Source organism: Perissodus microlepis, chromosome 7, assembly GCF_051167445.1.
Source record: "Perissodus microlepis isolate ML-2025 ecotype Zambia chromosome 7, ASM5116744v1, whole genome shotgun sequence".
In the NCBI taxonomy this organism is placed as follows: domain Eukaryota; kingdom Metazoa; phylum Chordata; class Actinopteri; order Cichliformes; family Cichlidae; genus Perissodus; species Perissodus microlepis.
Genome location: NC_140467.1, coordinates 59,025,376 through 59,042,265, shown reverse-complemented (window position 1 = coordinate 59,042,265; position 16,890 = coordinate 59,025,376). Strand labels below are relative to the sequence as shown.

General features: G+C 39.1%; 1 protein-coding gene across 1 annotated transcript in view; it reads left to right on the top strand.

Annotated features, from left to right (window-relative positions):
- Positions 1-16,493, top strand: part of syt9b (synaptotagmin IXb) — a 49,132-nt gene extending 32,639 nt beyond the window's left edge. The window contains exons 5-8 of the mRNA XM_084936287.1: positions 7,457-7,577; positions 7,704-7,875; positions 7,974-8,103; positions 13,888-16,493. Coding sequence (XP_084792413.1) covers positions 7,457-7,577; positions 7,704-7,875; positions 7,974-8,103; positions 13,888-13,965 — 501 coding nt within the window. The 3' untranslated portion in view covers positions 13,966-16,493. The remainder of the gene's footprint in view (positions 1-7,456; positions 7,578-7,703; positions 7,876-7,973; positions 8,104-13,887) is intronic.
- The last annotated feature ends 397 nt before the right edge of the window (positions 16,494-16,890 follow it).

The window sequence follows — 16,890 nt, the reverse complement described above, 5'->3', positions numbered from 1 at the left end:
TATATATATATATATATATATATATATATATATATATATATATATATATATATATATATATATATATATATGTATACATATATATATATATATGTATACATATATATATACATATATGTATACATATATATATATACATATATACATATATATACATATACATATATATATACATATACATATACATAGACATATATATATATATATATATATATATGTGTGTGTATATGTATATATGTATATATGTATATATATATGTATATGTATATATATATATGTATATATATATATATATATATATATATATATATATATATATATATATATATATATATATATATATATAATACCAGTCTTTCCTCAGAGGAGCAGATAGGATATTGGCATTCCAAGTCCTCTATTCTCAGCAGACGTTTTTACCCTCTAAAATATCCTGTTAAAGAGGGTAAAAAGCTAAATCGCCAAAGTTGTAACACAGTAGCTATAAAAGGTAATATGTACTTTCTAGTACTAACATCTCAGAGGTAATTGGACAATTGACTCACAAGTCATTAGGCTGAAGAAGCAAAACCTTTCAGAGAGAGCAAAAAAGTTAGGAATGGCCAAATCAGTCTGTTAATCTTAGATTGACTAGAGTAAGCATACATTTTATGCACAGTGTGCCAGAGGAAGAAATGTTCAGATCTATGGATGCATCTCTGCTGGAGCCCATGTGACAGAGCAACCTTTCCTTTATAAGTTGCAATGGATTTAGTTTGCTTCTTTACAGATAAAAGTCTTACACTAGTCTTACTCGACTGGAAGTTATGAAGGATCCTTTTGCCTAACCTGATTCTGCCAGGGTGTATTTATCTATGCAGCTGAAGTTCAGCCTAGTCAGTGATTTATTTATTTCCACCATGTTCATCCAGGCAGATATATTGTACTTCTGACTGGCTCTCATGTAACAGGATCTCCAGTGTTTAAGGGAGTCAAATGCTCTGATGCTTACTTTTTGGTCCTTGTAGTTTTCATTTCTTTTACTATTCAAACTGAAAAGGTGAAAAAGAAAAGAAAAATCTTGAAAATGTGATTGTAATCATAAATAACACTGCAGTGCATATAGTACACAGAGAATTTGTCACAATCAGATTGTGGCAGTTTACAGATTTTTATTCCAGAAACAAGAAACATCTAACATCTAATGAAAGGTAGGAATAACAGACTCGGGTACTCCTCTGCAGGAACAGGAACGGGCAACAGGTGTGATCACTGAAGCGAAGGTAACCCAGCCCACATCTCTACCTGAGGCTATAGGAGAGAAGAGGGTGAAAAGGAAAACAATTTCTTGGCTCAAAGGAACCATGAGTTTTGGGCAGGAAACAAAGGTGGTTGTTACCCTAAAGAGGTCTTGATAGGAGAGCTTCCAGTAACTGCAGAGGTGGAAGTGTTACAAGCATATTTAATCCAAGTTAGATAGTTAATACAGGAGGTAGGATTTGAAGAAACAAGACAACGTAATCCAGTTTCTAACTCCTATTTTGGTCTCTTAGTTTGGCTGCTTGATTGGAGATGGAACCCTGAAGACAAGCTAATAACACTAGGTCTAAATGCCCCTCAACAATCTTCCCTACTTAGGAGATTAATTGAAGGCCCCTATCTGATACTGTATCAACAGAAATGGGAGAACACATGCTGGACAAGTAGTTGAGCAGTCTCTGTGGTCAAACGGGGCTTGGGTTATGCTATAAAAGGAGCAGCTTTAGAAAATCTATTGATAAGGGTGAGCATTATACAGTTACCTTCAGAGGAGGGCAGACCAGTAACAAGATCCAGAGCTATGTGTGACAGAGAGTGACTAGGAAATGGCAGGGATAGCAATTGACCAGAGAAAAGTGGTTAATAGCTTTGTGGTATTCCAAGTTTCTGAATAAATTGACTGTCTAACAAGCTTTGTTTAGCTCCAGAGTCAATTACAGCTTGGAAAGTCACAGAATCCTGAATAAAACAGAAGGATGCTGGCAACAACATTTTAGAAACAGTTTTAAATTGGGTGCTTTCCACCAATATCCCCACTTCTCCTGGGAGGCATTTTCTTTTGGCCTCCTTGGGCTAATGAAATGGCCGGGTTGGCCACAGTAGATGCAGATTTTAGCCTTGATCCTTTTCTGCAATTCTTGCAAAGTTAGTTTAAGCACGGCTGAGCTGCACTGACTTCTCAGAATGATCCTTTAGAGAGCCCGTAGCACTGACACCGGAAGTGGAAGGAACCATGGACAGCGGATAACTGGAATTTAAGGTTTCTCTCCAGAACCTGCTTCTGCTGGTGATAGTTAACTTTTATGGTTAATGAGATTAAATGATCCAAACTGGCAGGGTCACCTTGAGAAGATAGCTCATACCTGATAGAACATATACTCTCGTTTCAGCATCCAAAACTCAACAGAAATTGCTGCACACTTTTACTTACTTGACATAAATTTTAAACCCTCCTTGCTGCCTCTTCCTCGTGAAAAGGATGGTCAAAAACCATCCTGAATCCTCCACAAATCATTCATAAATGACTCAACAGGGTTAATGTTTGGGTCAGATTCTGCCCACTGGAGAGCCCTGCCTCTATAAGCAAACCCATTAAGTGGTGCATTTAAGAGGGATCATTTGTAAAGCAGCAAGATGTTTAGCTAAACAACAGTAACCATTGCAACAGAAACTATCCACAACAACCCAAATGACTTCCAAAGGGCTCAGGAGATGGAACAGATGGAGGGCAGGGGTTCAGCTTCAACCATCTGAGGCGTGCCTGTGGGTTCAGTGGAGCAAGGCTGTGTCAGCTCATGATTTGAATTGCACTGTTCATTTCATTTATTTCGCCATTTCTTTTTGTTCATTTGAGCCATTGGTGGACTACTTGTAGCCACTCAGCTGACAAGCTCTGAATCTGCTCATGTTGGCCAACCAACAACACGACATGGGACACAGCTGCATGCATGGCCAAATCGTTCTGTCATAATGAATTGGAAAAAAGACTCAAAAGGAGGACTCTTACCTCAGTTTACAGATCATTATTACCGCAACAATACCAAATAATTAATCAAAGTAACCGAATCGGGTAAGTGCTGCTCTGTAGGAATGGGTCAAAGTTTCCTGTCGGAGAGGGAAACAGGAGTTAGCTGAGATCCACGTGAGTATGAAGTACTTGGTTATCTTTAGCAGCTGACTGTAGGGGAGTATGGATGATCTGATATCCTCGTGTTGGTGTTGTTCCCAGACCATCATGAAAATGTTGTTCCAGGTTCAACATTGCAAGTGACCAATCACATTGTTGTGACGTTATTCTTTTGCGCGCCAAGCCATTCGTGCATTTATGAAATTCCAATGTTGCAAGGACAATATCAATTCTGCTTACTGTTTATTAAAGGGTTACGGTTAGGGTTAGGGTCAGGGTCCGTTGATCGGTGGACAGAGGCGGTTTCTCGCAGCTTAAGTACAGTTTTTTGTTTTACGCCGGTTTTTCCCGAAGTCGCAAAAGTATGACGTCACAACATTCTGATTGGTCACTTGCAATGTTGATCCTGGAACAACATTTAGTATGATGATCTGGGAACAACACCAACACGAGGAAATCAGATCGTGCAGGGGAGTATACAGGCAGCCAATGGAGTCCAGAGGGAAAGAGAAGGAAATGAATAAGCAGAAGAGAGCAGGCAGGCAAGTGAGCAAAACAAATCTTCCTCCAAACAGAAGGTGACTGGCTGGAGTTAAGCAGGTAAGTGTGGCAGAGAGAAACTAGAGATCTTTCAGGCTGGGGAAGATGGAGGACTCTGTCTTCAGCTGTTGTTCTTCAAAGTATCACTGGGAAGGAGACAAAAGAGCATGGTCTCAGACCGAACACACACAAGGAAAACTTGATTTACAGCAGAGGGCCCGATCACCACCATAGGCACTAATGATCTGGCAAGAAATATGAGCACCACCTGGTCCTTAAATATGGCATAGCTTGAGTTTGACCACTAAAGAGCCCAGCACCCCACTACTCACAGGGCAGGCCATCCAAAGAACCTGACCCATTACTACACCTGAGAGTAGTAATTGAGTAAGGAGATAAAGGGAGAGAAGAAAGAGAACTGGGGAAACCGAAAACCTCCCATTACAGAGCACAATAACCTTAATGCAATGATTCATTGACATATCTATATATGTATATAGGAAGCGAAGACCCAAAGAACAAAGAACTCTCTCTCTCTCTCTCTCTCTCTATATATATATATATAGTCAGTAAAATATATAGTAGAAGAAGCATGAATGAAAGCTTTGTTTAAAGCTGTGGAGATCTAATGAAACAGTAAAACTGTAATCAGTTTGCCATGGATACAGTGATTGTTAAAAAAAAGAAGAATGGAGTATTTCACAGTCTAAGTGGCATTTGTGATGGAAGAAAAAATTACTCTCAATCTACAAATGGAAGGGAAATTTCTGAGTACAAATTGCAGCTGCTTGCAGTCAGATTCAGTTTATAGAAGTACAAAATACAATTATGTCAATAAAGCATGTGAAATGGGTAGGCCGTATAAAGTTGCGTAAAAACAAAATCTTTGTCAAGTCAGTTCACGTTTGTAAAATTATTTAAATACATATATGGCTAAGCAATGAGAACTTTACAGGTCCTAAATATTAGGATAGCATTTCTGGACACCCACTTTATTTTAGATGAATAATTTAACAACAAATCTGCTTAATAAAGTAAAAGAGCAATACGTTTCTTGTCTAATGGAATGACTAACTCTATTGCCTTGGAGTGCAATTGTTCAGTACTTCTGTGATGCTCTGCAGTATCAGGCAGCCAAACAGTACGGTCTACTACCACAACAACAACAACTGACAGGGACTCTGTCAAAATTATTGTTTAAAGTTGTTTAACATTCCACTATGTGCTGTTTTGGTGGCTGTAGCTCAGGTGGTAGAGCAGGTCACCTACTAACTGGACGGTTGGTGGTTCGGTCCCAGTCTGCTCTAGTCTGCATGCCAAGTACAAGACGCTGCAAGATGCTAACCCCATGTAGCTCTCTGACACATCAATCGGAGTTTGGATGTTAGTTAGGAAGCACCCAGAAACAGTAGGAAAAAAGTGCTGTGTCAATGTGCAAAGTGCTCAAGAAAGAGTAGAAAAGCACTATATAAGAACCAGTCTATGTACCATGTGTCATAAAATATATATTTAAGACGTGGTTCTTTCACGGTGACATGTTAGCATGTACTATTGCCTCACAGCAAGAAGGTCCTGAGTTTAATTTCCATGTTTGTGTGGGTTCACCCCGGGTACTCTGGCTTCCTCCCACAGTCCAAAGACATGCAGTTAATGAGGATAGGTTAATTGGAAACACTAAACTGCCCATAGGTGTGAATGTGAGCGTCAATGGTTGTCTTTGTCTGTGTTGGACCTGCGACAGACTGGCGACCTGTCCAGGGTGTACCCTGCCTCTCGCCCTAAGACATCTGGGATAGGCTCCAGCAACCCTGAGAAGCAGAAGCGAATGGATGGATGGTCCTTTGCTTCTCATTACCAGTAGAAAAAGTTGCTTTTTGGTGCAGCACATAAGGAAAGTGCTTCATATGCTTTTTTATGTCCGGATGTCTAAGAAATATCAAACACAGTGGTTTATTTCATCATATCAGAATGTTAAACATGACACTTCAAAGACAGGCTACAAGTGGAAGGACGAAGCAGAATGATGAACGAGAGGAGAGTGATCAAGTTAGACTGCGTGATTATGAAAGACACAGCTAGAGAGAGGCTCATAGATAAAGCCTGGCTGCTCCTGAGGGAGAGCAGGTGTTAGTGTTATAATTGGAGAAGATGGACCGTCCATATGCTCTCTCTGCTTTATTGGAGCGCTTTAAAGCACCACTCTAATTTCATTGGCCCAACGCAAGTGACCATAATCTTGACCGCAGGCTTGATTTGAGTGCTCATAAGAGTAGTGACCGACATCCTATAGTCTGAAAACTTTAGTATGTGTGTGTGTATGTGTGAAATAGGAGAAGGAAATCACATTATCCTGTAGTGAGCTGAAGGGCTAGTTGATCTACCTTCCCCGCACACTCTTACCTTTATGTGAGTGTCAGAGTGTGCATTCCTGTGCTTGTGCCCCAATTTGTGTGTTAAACCTCGAAGGCTGCATAAGCTGCATATCATTAATGCCCGAGGCTCACAGCTACACCAATAATGCGGTGTTGGAGGTATATTTCGCCTCAGCAACACGTGTGATGAATCAACTCATCGCCCACTGAGAATGTCACAGGTCCTGGACGACGCATGTGCGCGCGTGTGTGTCAGTGTGCTTGCAGGCATGCATATGCTGTCATCTATGATGAATTAACTCATTTTGTTCAATTTGATTTTCAGTGATTTTCAGCTGAAGACTCTGAGCAGTAGCTTCTTAATGGGCATTTCTGCTGCTCTCATAATCAGACTCCAAATCATCTTGAACAGTATGCGATGGAGCACTTACTAATTTCCAAGTGAAACAATGGTGTTCCACTGTCTCTGCTACATCTTTAACAAGTCTTTCTAGCAGACTGGTTTCTCCTGACGAATCTTAAATACATTATCGCTAGCATCCTCTGTATTAATCACTCTTAACCTGCTTTGCTACCCTATCCATTGAAACTTGTATTTTTAGTTCTTATCTTAAAAACTGCAAAAAAAAAAAACCCTTTTCGTAAATATATCACTTAATTTCTAAGGTTTCCTAACATGAAGCTAACTACCAGCCAGATATGTGAGAGGAGGCATAAAAATAGAAATCAGAGTTTCCCTGTGATAAATCTTGTCAGTGCTTGTACCTCGTAAACGCACTGCTCACTATCACACCATCACACGTTATTTTCAGATGTGTTAATTGGGAAAAGAGTCTGGCATATGCATGAATGTGAATAAGAAGCAGAAGCAGTGAAGTTTTTATAATCTTAGTAGTAGCTCAAACTTGATTGTAGATTCCACACATTTTTAGCACAGACTGATTAAGAAATGCAACAATTATTCCAAATCAGTGCGCACATGGGCGCTGGGATACAGTAATGCCGTGGTGATTAGTGATTAATGATGAATCATCCAGATATGATTCTGAAAGGCTTCCGCGTTTCAGCCACGATCCATATGTGAAGTTCCTCTGGTGTTACATGTTGGATCCGCTTTAACTTTGCTGCTCATTATAAACCAAAGCTGCTTTTATCCATGATCGGTTTCCTGAAATAGATGTCTCTTAGTTTTTGTTTGGTTCCTATTCTTTCATGTTTGTTCTAACAGCAGTTGTGCTTTTCGTTACCCATATAGTATAATTTTTATCACCAAACCTCTTAACTGCCAATATACAGATCCCTGTGTGTTCCATCTGTGACTGTAGTGTTGAATCTAAAAAGTTAATTAAAGTTGATGATGTGCAGTGCTAATATAGGAACACAATATATTTGTTTGTAGGACAATGTGGACCTTGGAGAGCTGATGTTCTCACTGTGCTATCTCCCAACGGCTGGCAGGCTTACCATCACAATTATCAAAGCCAGAAACCTCAAAGCCATGGACATCACTGGAGCCTCAGGTGGGTGCCGATCAACAGTACAGTGTGTCCAATAAGAGGTGGTGTAGGAAGATGAGGTATGCATGCATTAGTGTGTGTATATCTGTTTAATTATTTCTTCAGTCTTAACACCTTTTCTCTTCTCAGATCCATATGTGAAAGTGTCTCTGATGTGTGATGGTCGAAGGCTAAAGAAGAGAAAGACGTCGACTAAGCGTAACACTCTGAATCCAGTGTATAATGAGGCCATTGTGTTTGATGTTCCTCCTGAGAGCATTGACCAGATCAGCCTGCTAATAGCTGTCATGGACTATGATCGGTGAGTTACCTCTGTACATTTAGCACTCTCATGTGACATGCCAGCACATTTTAGAACATTTTAGAGTCTCTGTGGGTGCTGTTTTTTCTGTCCTCCAGGGTTGGGCATAATGAAGTGATCGGGGTATGCAGGGTAGGCAGTGAGGCCGAGAGTCTTGGGCGAGACCACTGGAATGAGATGCTGACGTACCCACGGAAGCCAATCGCACACTGGCACCCGCTCGTAGAGGTATGGTCTGCTTTGTGTACTAGGTGTTTTAAATTGATAAAAGTCTTGTAAAATAAAGCAAAAATATAATTATTTTTCATGAGGATACTGGAATATTTTCTTAATTGTAATGACATCTCTTAACATAGCACTAGACATAACTTAGAAACCACAAAGTCCCTAATGAGGTGGTGGATGAAAGGTTGAACAACCATAAGTCATTTTTCAGTTGGTCCTGAGGGGAGTAGAAAGGTGTACATCAAATTTTATGGCCATCAATCGAATTCTTTATCATAAATGGTTACAATGTAGAAACATTTAACTGTTAAAAGAAAATATCAAGGCTCAGTGTGGCTCAATCTACAATAATTTAGATATACAATGACAGCTATGTAAAGGAGAGAAGGCACTGGACTGTTTGAACCAGATTGATGTTTCACAATCATGTGGAGTAAGAGGATCCCTAAAAAGTGGAGATGAAGTGTGCTGTTTTAAGAGCAACGGCCATGTGCAGAGTAACTGCAGCAGGATGAGGCACACCATGGGTATGGGGTATGGTGTTGAGGCAAAAGTATAGAGAAGGTCAGCCGTTGGACTGTTTTTGTGGATCTACAGAAAGCATGTGATAAGATGCCAAGAGAGGAAATGTGATACTGCTTTAAGAAGTCGGGAGTTGCATAGAAGTACTGTATGTGAGGGTGGTGCACGAAATGTATGAGGACAGCAGAACAGTGGTGAGGTGTGCGGTAGGTGTGACAGTTGTTTTTTTGAAACAAAAAAGTGAAGATAAACTGAGGAGAGGCTGTGAAAGTAGCGTCGTTAAAATACCCAGGGTCAGCCATTCAATAAAACGGATAATGTGCAAGAGAGATGAAGTAAAGAATGCAGGCAGATTGGAGTTGGTGAAGATGAGTGTTATCTCCACCAACTCCAACAGATTTGTGAGAAAAGGATAAGAGCCAGATTGAAAGGGAAGGTTTGCATGATGGAAGTGAGCCCGAGATGGTTTGGGCAAGTGCAGAGGAGGGATAGCAGATATATTGCTCAAGCGCTGTTGAAGATGGACCTACCAGGCATTTGGAAAGAGGTAAACCACAGAGAAGATTCATGGATGTGACAAATGTGGACATAAAAATAAGAAGGTTAAGGATAGTGTGAGATGGAGGCAAATGATCTGCTATGGCAACCACTAAAGAAAGCAGCCAGAAGAAGGTTTATACTGTATAATGAGAAACACACATATAAAGATTTCCCCCATACTTCTGATGCAAGATATAAAAGTTAAGTAGTCACCACAATCATTAAGATCTATCCTCTGGGTACCAATCATTTCTGAACCAAAGAAATGGATAGTCTATATCTGATATGCATTCAGATATTCTACTGAAGAGAGTTTTATGTATTTATGGATTAAAAGTGAGGGAATCACCAGTCAAAGGGATTCATACTCTGGTCCAGAATTTAATATTTAGCTTCTGGATGAATTGACATCAAACAAATGCCATTTGAGCAGGAAAGCTGTGGATCAACTAACTGGCATTGGTTTCCTGACAAGCAAGCTTTTGCCATAGAAAACAATCAATTTAGCATATCAATATTAAGGGTTCTAAGTGGCCATTCACTACTAATGTCTCTATTAGCTTTGATTTCAAATATGCCATGACTGCTCATCTCTGACTCACCATAATATACTGTCCATAAAAGATGGTTTGTACACTCTATCTGGCAAGCAGTCGCAATGGAGGGGTTGGAGAGCTAAGCTATCAGCTAGTATTTGCTACCTTGGTTAACAGGATCCATAAACTTTGTGAACATATCACACAGACAGTCAAGTGCTAGCATTTTTAGTACAAATGACATGAAGTGACATAATTTGCAGAAAATTTTCATTCAGAAGGCAACAAAAAGACATTGTGCTTGATATGTTTATGCTTAGGACACAGCCTGTCTTGGCACTATGAACTGCATATAAAATATAGACATATATTTTATGAAATTATATGAAACCCATTGGTTTGTCAATGCCCATTAAAAACCATATAGTACAGCATTTTCGTCATTGCCTTCCTGGTGTAGATCTGACTGAAACTGTACACATATTGGGATTATATCCTAATATATTATTGTGGCAATGTCTTTTATACCATCTATGAAACTAGCTAAATTGATGTCACAAAGTAAAATAGCCAAGGGAAATTTCCTACACACTTATAAAACTAGAAGTCTTTTTGTAACCACAGGTTTTGTAACCATAGATTATGTCTGGCAGACACCAGGCTCTAAACATGTTTATGTTTGCTACAAAGTTTTAGCAGCCAGCCTCAAGTGGCTGATTTGGATGTTCTGCCCCTCCATCCCTTTATAGTCACTCTGATCTGATCATGTCAAGGCAATGCTTAAGCCAGATATACTTGTGTAATGCTCAAGTAACCATATATACAGAGATCCATTGAGTGACAGTAGTCTGAGGCAGTCCCAAACAACTGCTTTTAAATGCTTCTCTAACCTAAAAACAGTTCTATGTCAGAATAGTGCACTATTCCGATAAAAAGAAAACTTATTTTAAATAAGCTTCACATTCCGTGTTAAATTTATGTTTTGTATAGTTCATCTGAAGATATAGTGAATGAAAAAGAAATAAAACAAGTACTCCACAACCCCTGTGTATGCTTGACTTGTTTTGTTGTGATTGCCACAGCAGAGGCGCCTAGCTATCAGAGAAAGGGAGGGAGACATATAGAGAGGTGGCTACATTCGGTGAGATGCTTCTATTTCTGAATTCCCAGCCCACACTCATTAAAAAAAACAGAGCAAGCTAAAACAGATGCTGGACTGATTCATGTAAATTCATGATGAGTTGTCAAAGCCAAACGTTTTGGTATTCAGCTAAAGGGGGTCACAAGATAAAAACACCTCAAAATGGAAAGCTGTCCAGGCAAATGTAAAATGTCAAAATGTGCTACATCATGCTTCAACAGACTACATGAGAGTTATAGACCTGCAGCATATTTGGTTGTGGTTTATATACAATGCAAACAAATTGTCATAAAAAACATAAACATAAGAATCTATTTTGGTAAGTAGAAATACTTTTGCTTTAGGACAGCTGGGCTCCTTATATTGTGTGGTAGTCTTATGCTTTAGTTTAACACTGTGTATTTTATGGAGGTGATTTTTGAACTTTGCAAGTACCAATAATATATGCTACTCATTCATGTCCCTTTAAAAAACATCAGTTGTATTGTTTTTAGTCTTATCTGCTATGTACACCGATTTCTTAGGATTCTCAGAATAAATCTCTAAATTCTTTTCGATTTATTCTTTTCTGTTACTCCTGAAAGGCTCAGCAGTGATTTTTTTAAGGTCAAAAAACATTTTTGTATCAACACTTTGTCTTTGTGTTATTGTCAATTAAACGTAGGCTTCAGATGAGTAGTAATTCATTGCATTCAATCATTTTTGAAGCTCTGATGCTTTAATTTTAGTTTTTCTATCTCATAATGTGCCTGTGAATGGTTTGCTGCCTCTAAGTTTGAGTGTGTATATTTTAAAATTAAACAAAATTCAACTGCTTTTTATTCCAGCCTTTGAAAATAACATGCAGGTTGTTAAGTCTCTTTTTACACCACAGTGTCAGTCCCCACTTCTCCAAGTTAACAGCTAAGTGTTGTACTAAGAACCACACAAAGCCATAAAGGAAGCCATCCTAAAATAAAATAAATGAAGCACTAGCTGTCACACTGTGTACTTTCAGTATTGGTGAGAGGTCAATGACCCTAATATTTCCAACAGTGTTGAGGCCAGAGGAGCTCTTTCACTGTCTCTGAGGCCATTTGTGTAGCACTAACACACCCATCCACACAAACAATGGGCTGTGTCAAACACTCACCAGTAGCATTTCTTGTCTAAGGCCATTAGCAGCAGCTCTGGACTAGAGCAGCAGAGTCTGAGATCTCATCTAATGGCTTATTTGTGTAGAGATCCGCACAGAAGACCTAAGGGAAACTGGCTCGGGGGATATTTCACATCCTTGCACACAGTTATACACACATATGTAGCTGAAGCCTATGCATAACATGTAAGCAATGAGTATTCACACATTCACACAAAATTTATGTTTCAACAAATAAAACTAAACATATCTGACAAGTTGGCTTTCACACTCACACACATGCACACACACGTGGCTTTCACACACACAGACATGTGCATGTGTGTGTGTGTTTTTCTGACACACACAAACACTTGCTGGTTTCCTGTCCACTTTAGTTTACGGCTTTTCGAAAGTGTTGGACTGACCCGCTGACCACTGAGAGCATTAATAATTCAGCAGCTTGAGCTCTTCGGCCCAGACTGTAAACTCTCTCTCTCTCTCTCTCTCTCTCTCTCTCTCACACACACACACACACACACACACACACACACACACACACACACACACACAGTTCAGACGTTACTGAGTAGAAAGTAAAGTAAATGCAGAAAGTTGAAAGCTCGGTTGCTTCCACTTTGTCACATGAATGAGTAACTAGATAACAGACATGCACACTGAAGGGGCTGCTCTCATGAAGGGAGGTAAGTGTGTTCCCAAGCCAGCTTTGGAGTTTATATCTCTGGATTTTCAGTCTCACAGGGCTGGCTCAGGTTAAAACATTTCTCCATGGTAGTGTGCACTTTCATTCTGCTCCCGGGCAGGTTCATTTCACATCAAAGAGGACCAGATCAAAATCATAAAACCAGCTCTCAGATAAAAAGGCTCACTTTGACAGAGTCCAACCAATTAATTATATAGCATGATTTCCATGGGATTTCTGTGAGGAACAAATTTGTGGTTTATGCATTTTTCACATTTTGGACTTGTCATAGCAGTATTTAAAAGAGAATTTACAAAACAAAAGATGACTGGCGCCTAATTCGTCTTCATCTGTGAAGCTATAAACTGCTCCACATAACCAAACATGACACAGTAAGTATTTCACAAGATTTTTAGAAACTCACCCTGTCTGCCTGCCCACCCAGCAGGGTGACAACAATACCCCATCGGCCTTTTAATGGCTTTAATGGGGTAAAAAGTAAAAAAAAAAAAAAACATGTTGAAGATCTGACTCTTGCACTTCAGTTCAATATAGCACCAAATCACAACACATTTTATATTGTATGGTAAAGTCCCTTTTACAGAAACATGTAATGTAAATGTGATTGTTGGAACATGCCTGTTAGTCGGAAAATTATGACCTGCACCTTTGTGTTTTGCACTTGGTTTTGCTTTTACCTCCTGGAATGGATTAGGCACTAAAAATACTGGATTACCATAACAAAGATATTGTGGTTTGGATTGAAAAACATCACTTTGCACTCATTACCATATGGTTTTATATTCAACGTGTTGGGAGTGACAGTCTCATGCAGCACTGAAGGACAAGGGATTTAACAAATGGGACTGAGAGCAACCTGTTGAATCTGAGGCTAGTTGACTAACCGACATGACTCATTATATAGATATGTGTCAGGTGAGCCACCCCCATTTAATTTTGAAGGGCATTTCCACATGTAGTTCATGATTTCTCAGCTGCAGAGGCTTCCACTTGGACAAATCTGAAAAATCTTTTTATTTAGAAAAACTGCCACAACTTTCAAAGCACATTAAGGTCTGCCAATTAACCCAACAGTCATAGCAAACCTGGATGCAAACATCCTGGCTTACAGTGCATATTTACTGAGTATGTCAATCCAGTCTTTGGAAGTTTCTAGACTTTCGTTAACTTTGGTCTTTAACTAAAACTCTCTTTCTCTGTTGTGGTTCAGTGGGTCGGACAAGGAGCGACGGTGAGTGGAAGCCAAGGAGGATCCACCAATTCCCTGAAGACACCACCATCACCATAACCACACACACACACACCAGTATACTCACACCAACACACACAGACACACACAGATATAGAGCCTCAGGGTGGTAGAACAACAGGCCAACAGACAGTCCTACTTAATGTTAAAACATACAGTACAAAGTGTGGCTAAGAAGTGGCTGCAGCAGTGGGCTAACCTCAGCTATAAGCCAATACTCAAACTGTGTGTCATTAGATTGAACTAGGTGTTAGTGTGATAAGGCTGGAGCAAAGTCTGATTCCCACTTCCTCTTGTGTCTTCACAACCAAATAAACACTTAACTACATTCCAACTAAACTAGTACAGTACTTATTGAGCTGTTACTGACAGTATTAACAGATTATCTAACAGATTAAGCTTATGCCTCTTTTTTGTTTATAGGAAAATTGCAGTTTGTGGACCAAAATATTATATTTTTAGGTGAATATGCACAGCTGTGACTGTTGATTTGTGCAAGTGATCAGCTATCGTAGGCAACATATTTGCTCAATAGTAGGATTTAGAAAGGCGAGTTGCAGAATTAGAAAGCATCACTGTTCAGATCAACACATTTCAGCTCTTTTAAAAGTTTTATTTGTTGTGTTGAAGATTCATTCTCATCATGCGTTTGGTTATATCGTGTGTTGCCTTTATCAGTGGCAGCCGGAGCAGACACGAACAGAGGAGATTCAAATGCAAACCTTAGTTTTACTTCACTGGGCGAAGACGATTTCCTGTTAAGAAGTAAAATTGAAGAGGATTTGATTTGATCCAAGAATCTGTAAAATGTCAGAATGAACATTTTTAGTGCATGTTAAATTGGCATCCTTTTTTTAACAGGGTGTGGTCATAATAAAGGAAACATAAGTTGTCATCAGTGGAAAAAGGGCAGTCCACTCATCTCATCTAAGGCAAATGAATTATGATTGTTTTTAGACATCATCCTGATAACCAGACATAAGTGTCATCATTACTTACTAATGTTATTTGGCTTTACAAGAATTTACAATTACAATTTCAGCACAAACATTAATAACATGAAATAAAAGTTTTACATTAAACTGTATGACTTATGGTTGACACTGTACTGTACTTGGTGTCTCGTCTGTCATGGTTACTTTTGGAAAATGTTTTACACTTTTGCAGATAAATGCTGACTGAAGGTTTTGACTGTTTTTAAAGCTGTTGCACTGGAAACAGCTGTGTGCTTCTGCTGGAAACAAGACTGATGAGCCATGAAAACAAAACATAAACAGGAATCTGTGGACTGTAAGATCTAAAGAAGTTCCACAGAGCAAAAGGGGGTTGTAAACTTCAGTTGTTATTTTCAGTAGCTAAGGCAGGGGTCCCCAACTCCAGGCCTCGAGTGCCGGTGTCCTGCAAGGTGAATGGAAAGGGTCTTTTACAGGAGGCATTACTGCCAACATGAGCTCAGTTTGCTTCAACATGCTGATTTTAGGCGATCTAAATACTCTGAATAAACAGCTGGCTTGTTGTAGTTTGTCCGATTATGTGACTGCTCATGTTTTTCTGTCCCCTGTAGTGATGTCACCATGTTCCCAGATGCTACAAAAAATATAACCCATGTTGTAACAAATCAGTTATCCTTAGGGACTACACAATGACTGCAGATGTTATTGTGCAACCCCTTTGGGACTCCTTTGTGCCTTTTTAATGTGCTTTGCCATTTTGCCATTCAGTGTTCCAATTTAGAGAGGTGCTTAGAAGACCATAAAGGTGGTAACTCTTAATAATTTGCAAGAAGTGAGGAGCTTTTGCAATTAAAGGGGTCCTATAAATTTTTTTTGTTTGTTTTCTGTTATATACAGAATATACAATAGGAGATGTTTATAATAAAGATGTCCAACATTTAAAATAGTAATCTCTGTGTGCCAAAAGATGTATCTGTTCTTAGATCTGTATGATGTCAGACAGAGGAGATCTCCATAATGTGGTCATTTTAGCACACAGCTCTGACAGTTCAAGTCATTCCTTATGAGGGGCAGCCAATCAGAAGAAATCTGGCTGAAAGGGAGGAGCTAAAAAGGTTTGTTTCAGACAATGCATGAATTGAGATGGTTTTAAAACTTTGATTCATGCAAAGCTACTTTAGTAAAGTCTGATAAAATAAAACAAAGCTGGAAATGAGCATTACAGGTCCCATTTAAGTTAATTGAATGATTCCACAGTGAAGCTGCCCTGCCCCAGTGTTATGACACTCAATGTTGCTTTTCTTTAACTGGAACCATACTCTGTGATAGTAATTTAATAAGCCAGTGTTTGTTTGTTTTCTAACTAAAATCTGTTTAAATTCAGATTAATACCAGTATTGTTTATGGCTCGGTATTGGACACTGTCACGAATAACAGTTTCCTCTGTGTTTGTAGGTACCATGCATGCATCATTTTTTTCACGAGTCATTTTTAATAAATATCTTTTTTGTTGTGAGATACTAATCATATTGTAAACACAAGATGTATTATGAACCTAAGGCAGAGTGTGTACATTGTCCATTCAGATGTTATTAATAAATATTTCTATATATAGCATGGATTGATTTATGGGTAGTGTGAGATGCAGCGAGAAGATGCTTCAGAGAGAGAATGAATGAGACAGATATAGAGATGTGTATCCCCCTCAGGCCTTCTGCTAACACCTGTGTTGTGAGCTCTCCCAACAGAGTGCTGTGATTGAAAGACCTATGAAAACCTTGTGACAGACACAGTTTCTCTTACACACACCCTCAGTGATGCATTTGCTGCGCTAGGACCTTGCGCTCACTCAAAAGTTGACATTTAAAACATCAACATGTCTGGGTCTGGTGTTCCTCCTCTGAACATTTTTCCAATTAGCAAGAATTTGGACACATTAAACGATAGCATATCAAGGCTCCGATTAAATTTTTTTTAAAGACAAACTGCAAAGTGAACATTTCCACATAAT